This window comes from Megalobrama amblycephala, linkage group LG1 (assembly GCF_018812025.1).
Source record: "Megalobrama amblycephala isolate DHTTF-2021 linkage group LG1, ASM1881202v1, whole genome shotgun sequence".
Lineage (NCBI taxonomy): Eukaryota > Metazoa > Chordata > Actinopteri > Cypriniformes > Xenocyprididae > Megalobrama > Megalobrama amblycephala.
Window position 1 is genome coordinate 62514522 of NC_063044.1, and position 22117 is coordinate 62536638.

Sequence of the window (22117 nt, forward strand, 5' to 3'; positions counted from 1 at the left end):
GTCATAAAAATGGGCTGATGACTTCCTTGTTCTATGAAGTCCCTCCTTCAGAAATACGTAACGAGTTCTGATTGTGCCAGCGGTTCCTGTGTTGTGATTCGACAGCAGCTTAGCGAACCTTGCCCGGAAAGGTCACGCCTCTTACCATAACGTGGAGATGCACGCGCTCAGTGTTATTGTAAACATGTCTTTAATTTTACCCTATCAATTTGAGCCGGAATCAGACCCGGTGATTGGACTGCGGGATGAAAATAACAGCGTTTCGACGACATGGTGACAAACACACTCTACAAATGCAACTCTTGTGTATTCCTGTGGGCGGAGGTTAGTCAAAAAACTGTTTTAGTGACGTCATTAAAGAAGGAAGTAGAGGGATGTAGTCCAAACTGGCCGTTCGATGTAGGCGACTTCTGTTAAATAAAATATCTCGCTTGGCATTGAACTTTGAGCTTTAACATTTTACAGATTTTATTTATACAACATTACACACTAACTAAAGTTTGAAACATGGGATCACGAAGAACGGGACCTTTAAATATATACATTAATTTGTGTGTATTTATATATACATATTAATTACACACATTACTCACACATATATTATACAAACTCAAACTTTTATTTTGTATGCGATTTAATCACGATTAATCGTTTGACAGCCCTACTACTTTTCAATAGTTTGGGCTCACCAAGGCTGCTTATTTAATCAAAAATAGTCAAGACAGTAATATTGTGAAGTATCATTACAATTGTAAACAGCAGTTTTCTATTTTAGTAGTACATTTTTAGCATCATTACTCCACTCTTCAGTGTCACATGAACCTTCATTCTATAATGATGATATGGTGCTTAAGAATCATTTCTTATTATCGAAAACAGTGAAACCTGAGGCACTTACATTTTGTTCATGAAAAACATCAATATTTGAAATCTTATAAATGTCTTTACTATCTTTTTTTGTATCAATTTTGTGTCCTTGCTAAATAAAAGTATTAATAAAAAAAAAATAGTGTCTTTAAAATCATCCTCTTTAAAGCATTGCCACAATAGTCACAGACATTCAGACGGGTGCTTTTAGTTGCTGCGCCATGCCTTGCAATGTTTGAGCGTACAGCTACGAGTGTTGTTTAGAAATATTCAAACTCGTAAAAAAAAAAGAAAGAAAAAGAAAAAAACACCATCTTGAGATCCCAGTTTTATTCCGCTGCACTCCGTCTAGCTTTTTGAGAACAAGTGCCTTATGTAAACACTCCCCAAGAAACGTGTCTGATAGGGGTCAGGTGATCCTGAAATCAACTTAATTATACAGGGTTTCCTTAAAATTAATTAGTCGGCTAGTCTTGAAAATATGTAGTTTTACACATCCCTAATCAAGATGGATGAACTCTTCCCCCGCCTCCTCCTCCTCCTCCTCCTCTCCACTCTCTTCCTGTACCTTATTGCTATTTCCTAGAACTTTAGCATTGCCTCCTCCTGTGTTGCTTCTTGCACCATTCTTAACTCACATTTTTCCTCCCACAATTCCATTCTTATAGGGTTTTTTTTTTTTTTTTTTTTTTGCCTACATTTGAGGTGTTTCTCTCTATTTCTCTGTCCTCTAATGCAGTTTCTTTTTTAGGTGTTAGCTCCTTAAATAAGGGCCTGAGCATACCTTCCCCTCTCCCTCCTTTTCTCCCTCTGTGTTTTTAATGAGGAGAGGGGTCCCATTAGAGGTGGAGTACTTGGTGTCATTGTGGCCAGTGAGATGGAGGGATTTAGGAAGAAAATGAGGCTCTAATTCTGGTTCCCTTTTCCCCCAATTTAAAGATTGGCGACAAATCAGATTGATAACGCGTCACTTTTAGCTAATGATTCGTTGACTTTGGTAGCTATTTTCTTCTGTTCCTTTTCTCTTTCCAAGCTCCATTTCTTTTCTTTTTTTTTTTATTTTATAATTTTGTTCACTCTCTATACTCTCTCTCAGGTCTTCTCTCTCCTTCACCTGTTCTTGCTTTCTCTTTCTTCTTTTTCTTTCTCACCTCTGCATTGCTCCTTCACTCCACCTCCATCCTCCAGCAGGTAGATTGCTCATAGTAAATAAATGAGCTCTACACTTCTCTCTCTCCATCTGACAGCAGCCATCTTTCACTCAGTGCAGCCATATGCCACACTGATATCTCCGAGATCCACTACGGCTGCAACATCTGCTGCTGATATATACGTACACACATATACACGCACAAAAGTTTAGAAATGGTTGCAAGTTGAAGGAATGGTTCCCTGAAAAATGAAAATTATTATTTATTCACTCTCGTACCTTTATGGTGCTTTTGCTTCCTTTTTTGAAGTTTGAAGCCTCAGTCCACCCATTTATTGCAATTGCAATTGCATTACAAAGAGCGACAAATACAGTTTTGATTTACTGTGTCCTTAGTAGTATTAGTATTCATTTATTTGGGGGGGAAAAAAAAATGTAATGACCACAGACTTTTGAACAGTAGTGTATGTTCCACAGAAGAAAGTCATACAGGTTTTGGACGACTTGATGGTGTGTAAATGATGCTCTTTGTGTGAACGGTCACTTTAAGAGGAAGGAAAGTTCTGTACCTGCAGCATCTGCTTTGTTCCTCTTCACTCTCAAAACACTGAGGGCTCAGCGGAGATGAGAGTGTGATGGAGGGGAAGGAGACCGGTAGAAGTGCTAAACCATGTTACTCTAATGAAAGTAAAAGAGGATTTGATTTCGTTAGTATTATTTAACACTGAAAGTTACTTTGTATACATTCACACTACGTGTGACAGACTGATGCGTTACGACCCTCTGAGAAACACCTCAAAATGCATTAATCTTTACTTCAGCGTTGTGATTTTATCTCTACAAAAGTCAGGAATCCCTTTTCACGGATATATGAGGTCGGTAGTCTCTCTGCACACAAGTCAGCTCACACGCATACATTATCACAAAGAGTTCAGCGAGACGAGAGGCAGATGCTGGTGTCAGAAGGAGGGAAAGGGAGGAATAAGATCAGGTGAAGGAGAAAAAGGGAGGTTTGCGGACAGGGCCAGACTTGAACAGCTTGAGTGGAAATGATGCGTGTAAAAGCATATGTGTAGTCTGAAACAAAATGACTGTATAAACACAAACTCTCTGACACAAACACACAGCTGTTCACAAATAAAGCTCGCTTCTCTGTCGGTCTGCATTGAGTAAAATTGATTGCGTAGTTTTGACATCAGATATACACATTAGTTTCTGATAGCGGTGGGCGTTGCAAATTAAGGTGGCTGTGTAGTGATATAGTTGTTTTTGCTTTAAAATAATCCTCATGTTTTATATATTAAATAACAGTCTGTAATTTTGAATGCATTTGTTGAATTATACATTAATGAGCTTAGCTGCACCATTGCTCCGCAACCGTAAACAACACAGACATGTCAAAACATAATGGTTTCCATTGTAATCAATGGAACTGTCTAAAGTTTAGAGTGCAGGCTATTGTTTATGAAGAAGGTGCAGAAGAAATGTGTGATTTAACATCTGCTCACCAGTATTAACTGTACGCAACGTGGGCTGATTTTATTAGAGCTCTAAATGAGATGGTATAGAGGTAATGCTGCATTGAGTTATTTCGCTTAATTGATTTGTTAATTTTTTTTTACACCTTAATGTCAAAAACAAACAGACGCATTCTGTCATAATAGTTTTGATAGATTAATGCATGAATTAATGAGTGAAAGCTGGATGCAGGGCTCAACAATAAGGATGTTTTTAGCTGGCCTTTAGTTCACATTTGTACATGCATTTTATTTTTATATTATTTGTAAAATAAAAATATTTATATGCGTCATGAAACTTTAAGTTAATAAAAATGGTCAAAAATATATGAAATTTTGTTTATGACAGTCAAGAAGTCAGTTTAGTGGCTGAGAAATGATTCATCCAAATATGCGTGTGTATGTATATATGGGTGATTGATGAATAAGGTTTTTAAAAGTGTAAAAAAAACATAATGGAGATATAATTCATAATTCACAAGTGTTAACAATGAGATTATGTGGTTTTTATAATCAATTAACACAGCTTTTGTCATTTTTTTACAAAATGGACAAAATTTGTCACCAAAAAAGTCATTCGGTTTAACCAAAATTTTGGTTATACTTTGCTTCACGACCAGAACACACCAAGCCGTCGGGCAGTTTTTGTTCGTCGCCCGACTAAGTTTTCTCAGTGTGTTCCACGCCGTCGGCTGAAGTTGGTCCTCATCGGCTTTTTTTCGGACTTGTTGAATCGGCATCGGTCAGTCGGGCCATCTGATCATTCTGATTGGCTGTTCAGCTACTGCCACCTGCTGGTTCAGAAAGGCATTTCATCTTACGCAGGCGCAGAACAGACGTGCTACTTGGCCGTCGGCTGTCGAGCGTTGGTTTGGTGTGTCAGGCCAACTTTGGACACAGATGCTGCCGACGTGAGCCAACCCCGCAGTCTGCTTTCGTCGCCACTAGTTCGTCGGCGTCGGCTTGGTGTGTTCTGTGCCCGGTTGCATAAAGCACCTTAAGTGTAATTTTCCCTTAAGATCGCCCTTATGTTTCCCTTAAACTTAAGGGTGTTGCAGAAAATAACCGTTAAGTATTACTTAAAGGTTTCTTTAAGTGAAACGTCATAAACCCTAAGAATTTCCCTTAAGTATGTATTTTTCACTTAAGTAATCCCTTAAAAAAACGTAAGTGTTGCATAAAGCCCCTTAACCGTCATTTCCTTAAGTATAACATAAGGTTAGGAAAACTTCACCTTAAGTGTTACACGGAGTGAGCAGGTTCAATCCAAGTCTTATAACGTGACACGATCGACCGTTTTATATGATAAACAAATTGTACTTTAGCGGTTTATTCACATAAACATTGATAATCACATATGTAGCACATATCTTATATGGTCAACGGAAGCGCAAACGTGCGTGCATCACACGCAAAAAACAAACCTCATTGGTTCTTGCGCGCACGTTTGAGCTTCCGACACAGCCGTAATCATATGGATGTTTTTCAATAAATGGACATAAATGATGAGAGAATATTAAAAATATCTTTATTTGTTATCCAAAGATGAATGAAAGTCTTATGGGTTTGGAACGACAATATGGTGAGTGAATGACGGCAGAAATCTCAATTTTGAGTAAACTATCAATTTGAATTTCTCGTCTGGTCGTTCTCTTTCATATTTGGTTTTCTTTTTTGTTTTCCTTATCCATCTTATGTTGTTTTCTGTGAAAACTTACCACGATATGTATTAACAAATAACGTGTCCATGGCAACAGTAGAATTTTATAACAGCAAAACCTGGGTTGCTGTCGTGAAACACTTAACGGCTTCCCTTACCTAAGTGAACAGTTTAAGAGATTATATGCAACACCCTTAAGTCATTCCCTTAGTTAAGGGGAAATCATGATGTCACATCCTGTTACAAGGTATTGAATGCATGACTAGATCCAAAATGGTCCCTTTATATTGGTAACACCGAATTACAGCAATGAAATTCATTTTTCCAGACATTTTTCTCATAACAAAGCAACGACTTCTACACATAATTTTAATACCATTTTGCTCTATGTTGATGTATGATGTTAAAATCATGCCAGAATAAAAAATATATGCATTATTACATTTTAAGATATTTTAATCACAAATAAAATGGCTGTATTGGCCTTAGGATGGTTAAACCGAATGACGTTTTGACACTTCAAAATCTTTAAAATACTAAAATATAAATAAAACCTTTTGGATTCAATAAAAGAGATCTAATTGTACTACCTTACATACTTTGGATATCATATCTTTGTTTTTTTAGTATTATTAAGGCCTTTGGACAAAAAAATTACCCATCACGCCATTTACCCATATCACATACACACTACTGTTCAATAGTTTTAGATCAGTAATGTTTTTAAAAAAGATGTCTCTTATTTGTTCCAAAATAAAGCAAAACAGTAATATTGCGAAATATTTTTACAATTTAAAATAACAGTTTTCCACTCAAATGCTGGGTTGTTTCAACATGTTTGGGTTAAATATGGACAAATTTGAAATTCTGTGCTTTGTCTTTTGCATTGGTGCACAGTGGAGGTGTGTTTGTTATTAAGAGATGAAGTGAGAAGATACTGTGTGGTAATTCTCTAATTAAAGTGTGTGTAATTTGCTCACTGCTTGGTTTGATTAATCAATGAATTCATTATGACCTGGACAAGCTCATTAGCATGAGGCTGATGCAGTGCTAGTAGTCAGGACTGCCGCTGTCCTTAAGTATGTATTTATAGATGCAGGAAGTCACCTGGCAGTATTGTTTCTTGTTTTTTCTTCTCATCTCTTCCTCTTTCTGTTTTGCGTGCCACTAATGAGTGAGTGATGAATTTCCACACATGAGTTTAACTCAGTGATTCTGAGTGTGTGTTGCAGGTTCATTAATCAAATTCAGGAGGAGAATAGCGTACACACACTAGTTTGCACCCTCCTCCCTCATTAGTTCCTGTGTTTAGACACACACACACAGTAAACAGTTCACTCATACTTGAGTCCAGACAGCAGAGAGTTGCTCTAGTGCCCATCTCACACTGCTCATTAAAGTGATGTGCTTGACTTTAAAGTAGTGATCCGTCCTATTTCTGAGGCTGAAGATAAAGTCTTGTGTTTTTAAACATACAGATTGATTCAGAACTCCAGTGACTTTTTCAGCAGCATTGGGAAGTATGTTTCACCATTCATTTTCTCCATAGGCTTCAATGAAAAATCAATCAATCACTGAGACTTGAGCCATACGACTTGATATTACAACATTATCTTCATATTTTTTTTCCTGTCACGATTCATGTTAATTTGAAATGAACCAAAAATAGGTGAAATTAAAGAGACTAAATTAATGCTTGTAATCGCCTGCGTATAAAATGGGAACATTTACTGTAGGAGCATAAAAACGAACAAACAAAGAGCATCTTTTGAGGTCCCCAACCGGTCTTCATCTTGCTCGTTTTCCTGCCTTCTTTCCTGGTTTGTCCCTCTCCTTCTCGTCTGCTGTCTTCCCTGTTTTCCTTCAGGGGAAAGTCTGCTCCTCCATTAAGAACATACAAGGGTCCTTGACATTTAATTTCCTGTTTGTGGTGCTCTTTTACCCTCTTTCTGTGTGTCATACTCGCTCTCCTCCGTCTCTATCCAGCTCCATCTCATTCTCACTCCCTTTCACTCTTCTTTTGTGTCATTTTGCACCCCTGTCAGCTCATAATTCTTGATTTTTATCGCAAGCTCTGCACCTCTAAGCATTGTGGGATGGTGCTAATTGTTTAATTAGCTAAATTGAGCTTGAATATCATTATGTAGGAAATAAGACATTTCCAGTTTTCTAACTTTACCATTACTGACAGTTCAAATAAATTTAAATATACAGTAATTTTATTATGATGCTCAAAATGTTGTAAAGGAAGGCAGCTCACAAGGTTTTGAAACATCCTCAGTCTTGAGGCTTGTCTGTGAGGAGTTTTGCTCATTAAAGAAAATGTGCCTTATACGGCAATTAACTTGGTGTGAGAACCTGTGGCATTTCAGTGTGTGTGTGTGTGACTCCTGGAGTGAGATAAATGAACCTGCTTATGTCTGCGGGAACAGGTGGCTAAGTCAGCATGGTGGCCAGTCACACACACACATACACGCACTCACACACAGAGACCAGTAACAAATTGAGGCAATTTGTGTAAATTAAGAGATAACTAGACGGCTGCCCTTGTTGAACAGTCGTTGTAGTGTCCCTCCTGAGCCACTGTAATCAGAATCTACAATTTTGCCTGACATATGGATGTCCTTAAATATGTCTTTAAAATAAATACAAAGTGTATTTGTAACTCCATCTGGAGTGGTTGATTTATGTGTGTGTGTGTATGTGTTTATTTTTATTTATTTATTTATTTATTTATTTTGATGGCCAATACTGAAATCAGTTTGGCCATTAAATCATAAAATTTAACACTAATATAGGTGAAACCAGTTTTATGCTTTACTTTTTCACATAATTGTCCTTAAATATGACACATGATGTACACATGAATTTGGTGTCCTAAAGTAGTAGTTGACTTCTAAGTGTTTTTTTATTGGCCACTATCAAGTGCAGGGTGGCTAATGACTGATATATTCCATGTATAATTTAATAATAAATATACAATGTAAAGGTACACTCAGTATTTTTTTAAATAAACAAACTGTACTTTTTTTAACTCAATATTTAGTCAACAGTCACTTAAAAATATTTAAAATTGTAAACTATCCATTAACAATTTTGTCAGATTTTGAAACTGACACAAAGAGGAAATTCCAGTTCTATTAATTGGCCAATCAGACGATGCCAGTAATCTCAAAATGGTCAAATATCAGCTGGCCAATATACCAGTTTTTAAATACCATTACAATGTACACTTTCAATACATGGGCTGAAATGCAGGCATCTCTATGATAGAATTGTAAGTGCTAGATCTAAAATACACATTTTTCACATGCAGCACTGATTTGTTTTTAAGGTGAGTGTGGTGCAGGACTCCGTGAATATCTCGGGTCAGAACACCATGAACATGGTGAAGGTTCCTGACTGCCGGCTGGCAGATGAACTGGGCGGACTGTGGGAACATTCCAGATTCACGGACTGCTCGCTTTGTGTCGCTGGGCAAGAATTCCAGGCACACAAAGCCATTCTGGCAGGTATGTGGTAAACACACACACATACACTCGCAATGCACTTTATTAAGAGATTCACATATACTGAAATTTATGGAAGCTTGCTTCTGCCGCAGAATGAAAAAGAAAAAAGGTAATTATGACTTTTTATCTTACAATTCTGACATTTTTTTTCTCACAATATCTCACAATTCTGACTTCTGAGGGGGAAAAAAAGTCTGAATTGTGTGATTAAAACTCACAATTGCGAGAAAAAAGTCAGAATTGGAAGAATAAAGGCAGAATTGCAACAAACTTGCAATTTTTCAGGATTGTGACAAACTTGCAATTGCGTGTTATAATGTCCAATTAAAGGTGATAGAGAGGATTTTTTCGTCGACTGAGAATCCAAAGACTGTTACTGAGTTTTTGAAATGAGCGCATGCGTAAGAACAGCCCCCCTCCTTCACAACACATTTCAAAGGAAAGCCTCCCAAAACTCGTAAACACTCGTATTGGAACACGAGTGTTTACCACCGGCATTCGCTGTGTCGTGTTTTTTGGATTCATTATGTCGGACTCACCGCAGGTAACTCATAATCTGCAGTTGTTACTCCTGTCTCCTAACAAAAACATTGCATGCGGCGCCTGTAGAGTGTGGAAAGTTACTGGAGCGCGCAGCCGCGCTCGTCTCTCAAAAGGAACGTCACGGCAGTGATTGACAAGCCAGAGGGCCAATCGTTTACGTGATGATCGCGTAAACGATTGGCTGATGTTTTTAAGGCCCTACCTCGTGCACAGATGATGTATATTAATATTATTACTTTCAGTGCACCTAATAAATAGTCTTTTATCAGTTAGTAAAGACAGTTTCAAGTAATATTGCAAAAATGTATAAAACAAAACATCCTCTTTAGCACCTTTAATAAGAAAAAAAAGACTGAGGTTTTTAATCAGAATTGCAAGTTTATATCTCACAATTCTGACTTTATAACTCGCAATTTCATGTTATAAAGTCAGAATTGCGAGATATAAAATCGCATTTCTGAGAAAAAAAAGTCAGAATTGCGTGATAACTCGCAATTGAGAGAAAGAAAGTCACAATTACCTTTTTAATTTTTTTATTTAGTGGCAGAAACAAGCTTCCTTAGAGATTTGATCAGGCACAAGTTTAAAGAAAAATTAGTGCAGATGTCAACTGATATGGGTCGGCTAATCAGTGTTATTTTAGTATTATTTATATACTATGTTAACATTTATTAAATACATACAAATATTAAATTACAAGTTGTAGATTTTTGGCTTCGTTAAAATAAAATTCAGATCTCTCTCTGTCCTGATTCTCTCTGGCTGTGTTTAAAAAAAAAAATAAGACAGCTGTCTCATTGCCTAGTCAGTCAGTGACTCAGCAGACAGCTTTTTAGTATGAAGGCGCCTTTTATGAAAACTGGTTTTACATTTCAAGAACAAATTCACGAGAGCTTTAGAGATAACCAAGTGAATATTTAATGACTACAATGCTTATATCTTGTTAAAAATGAATCATAAGCTGAAAATGTACATGTATAAACTATTTCGCTGTCTTCAACTACCATTTCATCTAACTGCCGACCCACATGCACAGGAATGTAGGATATCATAGGCAGCGAAAGGCGCGTCCGTGCTGCCATCAAAAATCAACCAGACAGAAGAATTTTAGACATGTTAGGTGAATGTATGAATACCTTCCTACTGCCTGAGAGGGCAGCGTTTTTCAGGTTTCAGACACAGCCTCACTCTCCCACCGTCGCTCGTGGTGAGGCGGGATTCCTCGTTATCTGGCAGTACCTGGTAGTGCTCATTAATCGCCTTGGAGACGGAGCTGATCGGCTGGTGTCTGAGCTGTGATTAGACTGTGTGTGTGTGTGTGTGTGTGTGCGTGAGGGAGAGAATGTGCCAGACTTCACACGATCCTTTTAAACAAGTTAAAGTTGCCCTAGACAGATCAGATTCCATATCCAGACTTAACAGAGAGGAAGGTCTGAGTCGCCACCATTCCCTGGGTTAATCAGCCAAAAGGTTTGGCAATTGCACCAAAGCACAAACTATGGGAGGAACCACTGTTAGATGTGTAGTTTTTAATGTTGATGACTGAAACTTGTCTTCAGAATCCTTGTACACCATCCCTCTTATGATTTAACAAAAAACATAGCGATATAATTGAATTCATTACGTCGATTGCCAAGCTTCATGAAAGCAGAACATTTCCTCATAAAAGAGTACACAATATTGTAGCTGTCTTTTTCAGATTTTTATTATTATTTTTTCTTTTCCCCAAAGTTTCAAAATTTGTAATGTTGTGATTCTTCTCAGAGCTTGTTGATTTGGTTCGTGACATGAACACTTTATCGAATAAAATTTTGAAATTGCCTTCGGAGAATATGAATGGTGAACAATACTTGAAAACAAGGCTGCTGAAAAAATGACCTGTCACTGTTTTGCTCTATTATTCCATTTTTGTCATATGTTTGTGTATTAAATAATCTCTTTCTCTTTTACTTTCTCAGCACGTTCCCCAGTTTTCAGCGCTATGTTTGAACACGAGATGGAGGAGAGTAAAAAGGTGAGTCGGGTGTATTTTTTTTTTTTTGGCTCCTTCCCTTCTTTCTCCAATTTTCTCTCATTAAACTTCAAAAGCAGTGCGACAACTCCCGTCCTTTTAGACTGTCATAATCAAAGAGCCCCTCACACATTTTAAATTCATGTTGTTTTTCATGCTGGGGTTTTCCTGATGTTTCTTTTCTGTAGTTTATATAGTAAGAGTATTAGTGATCTCTCAGTAGGACTTATTTTCTGTCCAGGTGTGTGTGTTTGATCTAATACCTCTGCATTTACACAAACTGTATCATCTTCCTGCTCGTTTTCAATAGCTGATCATAAATTACTATTTGCCATTTTTTTCGTAAGTCTTATTAGGCCTGATATAGATTACAGCAGTGAGGATTGCCTGTGTAAATTGAGAATACTGCTGCACGTGCCTATTTAAAAGAGGACTGAAGGCAGTATGTTATTTTTTAGGGCTGTCAAAATTAAGTGTTTAATGCCATTTATTTGTTTATTCAATTTGACATTCGTTGTTTAGAATGTAATCTGTGTAATGAACCCAATTCTTGCACCTTAAAAGGGAATATGTTAAAAAGTGGATTTATTGAATATATTTTACATATTTGCAGCATTGTTATTGTTAGCTGCAACTAAAACTATTAAAAAAATATTTTAAGTAAAATTAAATAAAAAGAAAACCTTAAAAATTAGATAACTGTAATAAAATAAGTTTGTTGAAGTACATAAATTACTCAAACTACAATAAAAATAAAGAAAAACACTATAAAAGGACACTGATATAAATATAATTATAAAAGCAAATTAATAGGTACTGCAATAGTATATAAATAATACTGAAATGACACCCCTATACTTCCCCTGACACGCTTCCTGCTCTTCCTCTTATCATCATCTATGATATTCCCATGTTTCACCATCTGCTGATCCAGTATTCCTCTGCCTCCCTCCTCCTGTTGTTCTCTCCATATCCCCCTTTCCCAGAGTTTCATCATGCACCATTTTTTGGGACAGGATGTGCTTGCTTTTGGGGTTTGTGGAGCAGCGAGATTTCCTGTTGTTCCTTTTGCTTATGCGGCTTATTAGCTTTGTGAGGATCCATGCAAATATGTGAGACTGAGTTTAGTGTTGAGAGTGTGTATGTGTGGTTAATAGATGAATGATGGGATCTGGGGCTCAGTTTGTGTATAGGCACGTGCGAAAGCGATTGTGGCCGCATGTATGCGTCAGGTTTAGATGATGGTTGTGGCTCAGTGATTTGGCTGTGGCATCTGTAGAATATTGATGGCTTTGATGCTCCAATAGAGAGAATCTAAAGAGAATAGAGAGGAAATGCCTCATCAGAGAGAGAGAGAGAGACTAAACAGATGAGTTGCCCTTTACATCTAAAGGAAAGACTCCTGAAAATCTACACATGAGGTTGTCTGGAATACTTCACCAGAGCTCCAGGTGTAGACCAGAGTACTTTTGATGCACAAGTTCAGGTTTTTTTTTTTTTTTTTTTTTTTGGTTGGAGTGGAGCTGTTTTAGGAACTGTGAAAACTTTGGAAAGTCTCCATTCTTTATCTCTTGAAATGCATCCACAGTAGATATATGCAAGCATTACTGTACATTAAAAGGATATTCACTTAAAAATGGCGAAAATGCTGTTTTCAATTACTCACCCTCATGTTGTTCCAATCCTGTTGGACTTTCATCTGTGGAACACAAAAGATATTTCTGTTTTTGTTCATAAATTGAAAGTCAGTGAGGTCTAAAATAAAAATGCTTTTTAATTTTTTCAATTTTTTTAATAAGTCTCTTCAATGCTACATTTATTTAAGCAAAAATACAGTAAAACTGTAATATTTTGAAATATTACTAAAATGTAAAGTAACTTTTCTAATTTAATATCTTTTGAAATGTAATTTATTCCTGTGATGGCAAAGCCTTTGTAGTTTTGGAAAACCTTCCAATTGTTTTTGTGACTTTGCCTCTTAAATTTTACCTAGTTACATTTGTAACTAGTTTTTATCATGGTACTCGCATTGATGACACAAAAATACCAGAGTTCAAAATACAGTCTGCAAAGGGAGTTAGGTAAAACTTTGTGTGAAAAGTGTGAAAAAAGCCTGAGATGTGACTGTTGTTGCACCTTCAGGCTACACAGATTTTTATTTTCTCTAGTAGCTTTTAATAAATAGTTTTTCTTTCAAGTGAACTTTTTCATTTGACCTTGCCCTGTGTCTGTGGGTGGGGTGGAGTTCCTAACTGTAGCTGCCTTAATTAGTCCAGCTGTGATGGACGGGCTGGGAAGAAAAAAGCCTTTGTTACTAACACGACAAACGACAAAGAGCTTGTGCTCTGGCAGCCTTGGGCAGAAGAGAGAAACTAGCGACACTCTTTCCGGAACATTGGTCAGGGCAGGAACAGAAAACGAAATGAGTCTTTCTGAACCATATATATATTAATTTGGTTTGAGACGCTCTGTCCTTTTGTGTGCGTGTATGCACTGTACGGTGGAGGTCAGTGGTTGTGTGAGTTCGGTGTAGGCTGCTCAAGGGACACCATAGGAGCTCTTGAGTGGAAAGGCCAAACTCTGACACAATTACGCATTATGCTTCTACAACAGTTTTAACACTGAACTGTATGAGGTCCAATTACATTACCTCTTAAAACTTCAAAAGCACAGTCAGTAGACTGTCAGGAATCCTGAGGGACTTCTGATCTGATGTTCTCAGAGACTGAAAGTTTGACCAGATTCTGCTCCCATTTCCTGTCTAGAACCGAGTGGAGATAAACGACGTGGAGGCTGAGGTCTTTAAAGAGATGATGTTCTTCATCTACACTGGCAAAGCACCCAACCTGGACAAGATGGCTGACGACCTGCTCGCTGCTGCTGACAAAGTGAGTATTGTGCACATCCTCTGATCTGAGGAAGTATAAAAATTAGTTTAGTAAAGGGTTAGTTCACCCAAAAATGAAAATTCTGTCATTAAGTACTCACCCTCATGTCATTACACACCTGTAAGACCTTCGTTCATCTTCAGAACACAAATTGAGATATTTTGATGAAATCCGAGAGGTATCTAACTCGTCCATAGACAGCAATTTAAACAACTCTTTCAAGGTCCAGAACGTTACTAAAGACATCATTAAAACAGTCGACATGACTGCAGTGATTCAACTTTGATTTTATGAAGCATCGAGAATACTTTTTGTACGCAAAAACAAAACGATAATAACAACTTTATTCAATATCTTCTCTTCTGTGTCATTCTCATACACTGTTAACGTTCAGCAATTCCAGGTTCTAGGCGGCTCAGTATTGGCCAGCGCCTGTGTCAGCATTACACGCATGCCTTGTGCTGCTCACATGAACAGCATTGCTCAATGGAAGCGCTGCACTGCGTTCACTACGTCAACTGCGTAGGAGACTAACAGGGAAAAGAAGAGATTGTTGAATAAAATCGTTATTTTTGTTTTTTCACACAAGAAGTATTCTCGTCACTTCATAAAATTAAGGTTGAACCACTGCAGTCATGTCGACCGTTTTAATGATGTCTTTAGCACCTTTCTGGACCTTGAAAGTGGTGGTTAAATTGCTGTCTATGGACGAGTCATATACCTCTCGGACTTCATCAAAAATATCTTAATTTGTGTTCTGAAGATGAATGAAGGTCTTACAGGTGTGGAACGACATGAGGGTGAGTACTTAATGATAATTTTCATTTTTGGGTGAACTAACCCTTTAAATGGCACGATGACAACATTTTTTTTTTTTTCTTCACACTCATGCATTCACATTTATTTTCTTGCCATACACACCAATAAAATTACCAGAATTTGCATGTGTTGTAAGCAGCAAGAAAAAATAATCAAGTGTTATAACAGAGCCAATGGCTGCCAATAGTACTTGCTTTGTTTTGCCAACACTAGCACACAGATTTTTATTTTTGAAGTGTATGCCTCTGTCCTTAGTATGCTCTAGAGCGGCTGAAGGTGATGTGTGAGGACGCTCTGTGCACCAGTCTGTCCGTGGAAAACGCAGCAGAGATCCTGATCTTGGCTGACCTGCACAGCGCTGACCAGCTGAAGACGCAGGCCGTCGACTTCATCAACTAGTGAGTGGTACTCCAGTCATCAGTCCATTCAGATTGTACTTGACCTGCCTACATTTTCAGTGGCCCCACCAAAAAATTCATTAACATTTAATAATGGCATTATTTAACAAGTGTGTACGTTTGTGTAAAAAATAAAATAAAAAAGTACATATGTGCTGGCAAAATGAGTCAGAATGCCTACAGGCTAATTCCGAGATACAGGCAAAACAAGTGAAAAATGTCAATTTTTGTCGAAATTGAGGTTTTCACAAAAATGAGTTCATTAAGCCCTCGTCTAGCGATCCCAATGCTCCAAGTAGCAATTAAACATCTAAAAGTATCTGTTATTTATATGTTTTCTGAGAGGAGTACCTTTCCTTTGACCATGAAAAATTGAATTTTTCTCTGCTTGCTTCTTGACTACTGGTGCTTCCCTCAGCACAGGTTTGGTATTGTTGTAAAGCACAGTATTCCAAGTTTGTGTGTGTGTATATGTATATACAGTACAGTCCAAAAGTTTGGAACCACTAAGATTTTTAATGTTTTTAAAAGTTTCGTCTGCTCACCAAGGCTACATTTATTTAATTAAAAATACAGTAAAAAACAGTAATATTGTGAAATATTATTACAATTTAAAATAACTGTTTTCTATTTGAATATATTTCACAAAGTAATTTATTGCTGTGATGGCAAAGCTGAATTTTCAGCATCATTACTGCAGTCTTCAGTGTCACATGATCCTTCAGAAATCATTCTAATATGCTGATCTGCTGCTCAAGAAACATTTAATGTGTACAATTGTACAAAATATTTGTGTACAATATTTTTTTTCAGGATTATTTGATGAATAGAAAGTTCAAAAGAACAGTGTTTATCTGAAATCTAATCTTTTGTAACATTATAAATGTCTTTACTGCCACTTTTGATTGATTTAATGCATCCTTGCTGAATAAAAGTATTCATTTCTTTAATTTCTTTTCAAAAAAAATAAAAATAAAAATTCTTACTGACCCCAAACTTTTGAACGGTAGTGTATAATGCTACAGAAGCTTTGTATTTCAGATAAATGCTGTTCTTTTGAACTTTCTATTCATCAAGGAATCCTGAAAAAAAAAAAGTACACAACTGTTTTCAACATTGAAAATAATCATAAATGTTTCTTGAGCAGCAGATCAGCATATTAGAATGATTTCTGAAGGATCATGTGACACTGAAGACTGGAGTAACAATGCTGAAAATTCAGCTTTGCATCACAGGAATAAATTACTTTGTCAAATATATTTAAATAGTACACAGTTATTTTAAATTGTAATAATATTTCACAATATTACTGTTTTTTACTGTATTTTTAATTAAATAAATGTAGCCTTGGTGAGCAGACGAAACTTCTTTTAAAAACATTAAAAATCTTAGTGATTCCAAACTTTTGGACTGTACTGTGTGTATATATATATATATATATATATATATATATATATATATATATATGATATATGAAATCGAAAATGATTTTTCTCAAAATTGACTTTGCTGACTCTCTCATACACAAATCAAACATCATTTTCAAGTTTTTTTTTTTTTTTTTTGTTAAAGAGAATGTTGGAATAACAACTCATTTGCTCATTGCAACTCATTTTGCCAGAACGGGTCACATATATACAATATAAAGTTTAAAAACATAAAAATTTTAATATTGCCCTTGTTAAATTGTTAATCAATTTTGTGGTGGGGCTACTGAAAAAAATTTAAATATTGCCATTATTAAATGTTTATCATGAGAATATATATATTTAATTGTATACTATATTGTATAAATTTATATATATATATATATATATATTTGTAAATTAAATCTTTTAGAAAAAATCTTAAATCTTCTTAATATTAAACATCTTATTTAGTTTTATTTTTGAATAACTAAACCTGGCACTCGTCATGAACATAGCCATAGAAGCTGGAATGGCATTAAAGAAATTAAAAAAATTAAATCAAATCAGATCATTAATTATAGGTATATAAAAATTATGCAATAAATATATTTGCCAGTTCCTTTCAGTCTTCTTAGGATAGCAAATGCTGTTTGAGTTCTTTCAATTTATGTTATCTTCACTTGTTGTTCCCACTTTGTCAATCTGTTCTCTCCACACTTATCTTTTATGCTCTATATTGTAGATTTTTTTTTTTTTTTTTTTTTTTTTTTTATAACTAGCTTGTTCAGTCTGTCTTTGCAGCAGCTTTATTGGACGGTGTAATTTTGAGTTCATTTTGTGGATGGCAGTAACTTGGCTGGCATGAAACTGGACTGTGGCCATCTCATTTCAGCTCTCTCTCTCTCTCTCCATCTCTATACAAAACACCCACCGCCACAACAACAGCAGAGACAGAGGGAGATCAATAACAAGGGCAACACAGAAAATAAACATGCACACCAGCACCCCCTCCCAAAATGATTCGTCCTCTCTGCCCTTCTTTTCCTGCATTCATGTTTGCTGCTTGTTATTGGTTTATGTGCTCGTCTTTCTCTTCTCAAATGGTTTTATTGCTACATGTAGGAGTTTAGAGTCAGAGTACAGCAGTTTTCCCACAGTGCCAGACCTTGTCCAGTCACTGCCAGCAGGAGCATCCCCACTGCTCAGGAAAACAAAGTGAAATTTTGCAAATGAATAAATTTAAAGCAATACAATGAAAGATGTTTTCTATTCAATTGTCCTCGCTTTTTGAACAAAGCTAAAAGCATACAGCATGGCCACTGCAGTCCGATCCAAGAACAAATGACTTAAAATAAAGAAATAAATAAAAGCCTTTCCGACAGACAGCATACAGTTTGGGTTCTATAAAAGGAATTTCTTTATTTCACACAGAAATGTTTGAAACCTTTTTGAAACTGAAGAGAAAAAAGCTGTTTGATGTATACATAGAGAGTAAAAGGTTATGAATATTCTTCAAGAAAAATTATTTGGCAGTCTGAAAGGTCTCAAACTCATTCACATGACTCATGGACAGAATCATTTGGAGCGGATAATGGATTAACATCTGATTTACTGAATTGCAAGTACTAAAATAATTGGATGTTTCACTATATAAAAATGAATCTATCTATCTATCTATCTATCTATCTATCTATCTATCTATCTATCTATCTATCTATCTATCTATCTATCTATCTATCTATCTATCTATCTATCTATCTATCTATCTATCTATCTATCTATCTATCTATCTATCTATCTATCTATCTATCTATCTATCTATCTATCTATCTATCTATCTATCTATCTATCGATCTAAATATATAAATTATAAATAAATATTTATATAAACCTTTTTTATAATTATTAGGAGATTGTAGAGATTTTTCTAATATATTGGTTTCAATAAGGAATATTTATTAGTGGGTGCTCATGTCTCTTATTTTTACATTTAGATTACCTTTGCTGTTGTCTAGCTCATTTAAAGTTAATCTTTAAACACACTAATTTAAATACAGATTTTTCATACTGTACATTATAATGTTGTGATGCCTAAATTTTCAGGAATCAGCCATAACATTAAAAACATTCATGACTTATAGGTATTGGCCAGAATTGTAATATCACTGCATTGTTAGAAAGCTTGTGCTTTTGCAAAAGATGTGGTTTTAAGTCATGTCTTATTGCTATTCCCGCCTCATATCACCATTGTTTCTGTTCATGTATCTACTTTTGCCATCTATAACGTGGCAAAGAATCCCAAAAATATTAGATTACACTGGTGCATTGCATGAATCCTGAGGCAAACACTTTCAAATGAACTTCTGAATGCTTGATAAATGTGTGTGTGTATATGCATACGTATATACATACACACACACACACACACACACACACACACACACACACACACACACACACACACACACATATATATATATATATATATATATATATATATATATATATATATATATATATATATATATATATATATATATATATATATATATATATATATATATATATATATATATATATATATATATATATATATATATATATATATATATATATATATATATATAGTCTCCCTATTCTTCCACTGATGCATTTACAAACACAAGGCTTTTTCATATAAAAGCTATTTTTGCTTTCCCCCTGTCTTGTTTACTTCCCATTTATTTTGGAACGCTTGTGTTTGTAACCTGTTCTTTGTGGATGGTTGACCGCGCAGTGACCTTTTGCATTGGGGAAAGTGGTATGGGTATCTGCCCGCAAGGCCTGACACTGCGAGCAAGAGCTGCAATTAATGCCAAGTGTTTGGGGGCAACAGCATAGTGGGGTTAGGGGGAGGTCAGCATCTCGCACACAAACACACTCCGGGTAAATGTCGTTAAAGGCCATTTTTTGGTGTGCGTGATAGTGCAGTGCGAGTGCCCTCGGGATGCTGAGCTCAGCAAAGAGGGTTGTGTTCTAAATGTTTTTCTTTCTCTCTCTCTCTCTCTTTCTCTCAGTCATGCGTCCGATGTGATGGAGACCTCAGGGTGGAAGTCAATGGTGGCGTCTCATCCTCACCTGGTTGCCGAGGCATACCGCTCCCTGGCCTCCGCCCAGTGCCCTTTCCTGGGCCCTCCCCGCAAACGCCTCAAACAGTCTTAGTGCCGCCCCTTACCGTTACCTAAGCCGCACACCTACACACACACTCAACAGACAACTGCCTACAAGAGGGGGGGAGGGCGCTATTTTAGATTTACATCCCCCCCAAGCTCTGTCCCTTTAGATGCCTAAACCAGCTCTTGACCTGCCCCTCCCTTCACGTTATCCAGACAGAACCCTCCGGCGCAGAGGACCCTGTTTGTTGCTGCCCTACCGTCGGATTCCTCAGTGTTGAGTGTGGAGGCTGCCGCAGGTCGATTATTGTCCAAAAACGTGGCCATCCTCTGCACCAGTCTGGCCGTCTGTTCTAGAGAGAAATGATCCTGTTGGACTGGATTCGTGAGCGTGGGTGGATGGATCAAGGTTGAGCTTTTGGTTGGGCAGTTAACCATGAGATGGATTAAGGCTGGACTTTTTACGTAACTCCTTCCACTGGCACTTCCTTGTGCTCTCCTTCACTGTGTGAACCGGTTCTCCATCTTCGCTTCATCCCTCCTTTAAAAAAAAAACAATTGGCCGGTAGACATTCCCCTTTACTGTCATGAACTGAGGGTTTTTTCTTTCGAAAGGAATAGAGGACAAACTCCGTTATTGCAAAAGAACCTTTTTAATAGGTAGCATGTGTCTTCGTAATGACGACATCAGCGTTTAGTAGATTCCTGTATGACTTTATGAATCCTGTATGACGACAAACAGCTTTTTCCAGAACTGTCCTTTGTTTCTTGGGAAAATCGAAACATAGAACTTGCCACCTTTATGAACTTACGACCCACAAGCTAGCCTGGCTTCCAAATGGAGATGAAGGTCAGATGGACTTACAGTGCTTTGGTCTCCTTTTACAGGGTGAATAAATTGACGAATCCGGCGAGGAGTGTAAAAAATGGGGAAATGCTCATCAAACTTTTTTTTTTCCTTGTGATGTTTATTTGGGATTTTTCCTCTTTGTAGCACTTGTGTATTTGAATCCAGGCTTTCTGTATGAAAAAAAAAAAAAGCCCAAAAAACTCAAACTTGTCTACATTTGTGTATTTCTTTTTGTTTTGTAACAGCCACAACAATGCTTGTGTTTTGGGCATATCTTGGCGGTTATTTTGCTTTCTGCTGATTTCATTCTCTCTTTATATTTGGTCTCAGTCATGGATTAGACAAATCTGGAGCTCTTGCTGAAACAGAGAATTGGCTTTTTTAAATAAATAAAAAGCCTGTCCGACAGACAGCATACAGGGTTTTTGGTTCCATAAAAGGAATTTTGTACGGGGCTTTATCTTGTTTGTAAAAAAACAAACAAAAACAGTGCATACAATCACACATAATTGCTGAGCAAGCTCAAAAAAATTGGGTGAAACATATCCAAAAAAATAAAATGAAACCTTTTAAGGGTAGGAAAATGTAACCTTCAGTAGGATGGGGAAAAAATTACTATGGAAGTCAATGGTGCCCCAAAACTGTTTTGGTTACAAACATTCTTCAAAATATCTTCTTTTGAGTTCAGCAGAACAAAGAAATGCATACAGGTTTGGAACAACTTGAGGATGAGTAAATTTCAGAATGTTCATTTTTGGGTGAAATATCCATCTAAGAGGAAAAAAGACATTCAACAGATACAGAGACTAAAGGCCCCGATATACAGTACGTAAAGTAAAAACGAAGAACAAATGGTGTCAAAATTAAGTTTGTTTTGTGTTTGTAACAGTTTGCCAAAGCAAACTTTCCGGAAAAATGCTATTGAACTACCATTGGTCCGTGAGACTCCGCCTGCTTTGATGTGAAATCTTCTCTGGTTCATTTCTTCTTTGTAGTCCATCGAGGTCATACGTCCACAAGTAAAACATAAATACACTGGAGAGTCTCTTTATTATAGAAACTGAATTTGTAATTCTAATTGAAAGAGACACTGATACTTTTAATACTGTAAAGCTGCTTTATATAAAGCAGCCTATCGAATAACGTGCTATGCAAATAAATGTGACGTTACTAAGGTGCCAACTTGCGGAGGTCGTGCAAACATCCACATTGCAATCATCAGATGCTTTCTTAACTACCATTTTCTCACAACTGTCATTTTTAGCTGTGCTTACTTTTTTGAGAGGAAAGCACGGAGCACATATTTACATATTCATCTAAAGGTCACTCTCAGCAGTGTGG

At 36.6% G+C, this 22117-nt stretch overlaps 1 protein-coding gene across 3 annotated transcripts in view; it reads left to right on the forward strand.

Annotated features, from left to right (window-relative positions):
• Window positions 1-22117, forward strand: part of LOC125278603 (speckle type BTB/POZ protein) — a 94794-nt gene that overhangs the window by 69791 nt on the left and 2886 nt on the right. For 2 of the 3 annotated variants that reach the window (XM_048207901.1, XM_048207907.1), the window contains 5 exons: window positions 8529-8706; window positions 11208-11263; window positions 14026-14148; window positions 15223-15365; window positions 19831-20982. In XM_048207901.1, coding sequence (XP_048063858.1) covers window positions 8529-8706; window positions 11208-11263; window positions 14026-14148; window positions 15223-15365; window positions 19831-19975 — 645 coding nt within the window. In that variant the 3' untranslated portion in view covers window positions 19976-20982. Of the gene's footprint in view, window positions 1-8528; window positions 8707-11207; window positions 11264-14025; window positions 14149-15222; window positions 15366-19830; window positions 20983-22117 lie in introns of those variants that run through there. The other variant, XM_048207915.1, reaches the window with a different exon arrangement.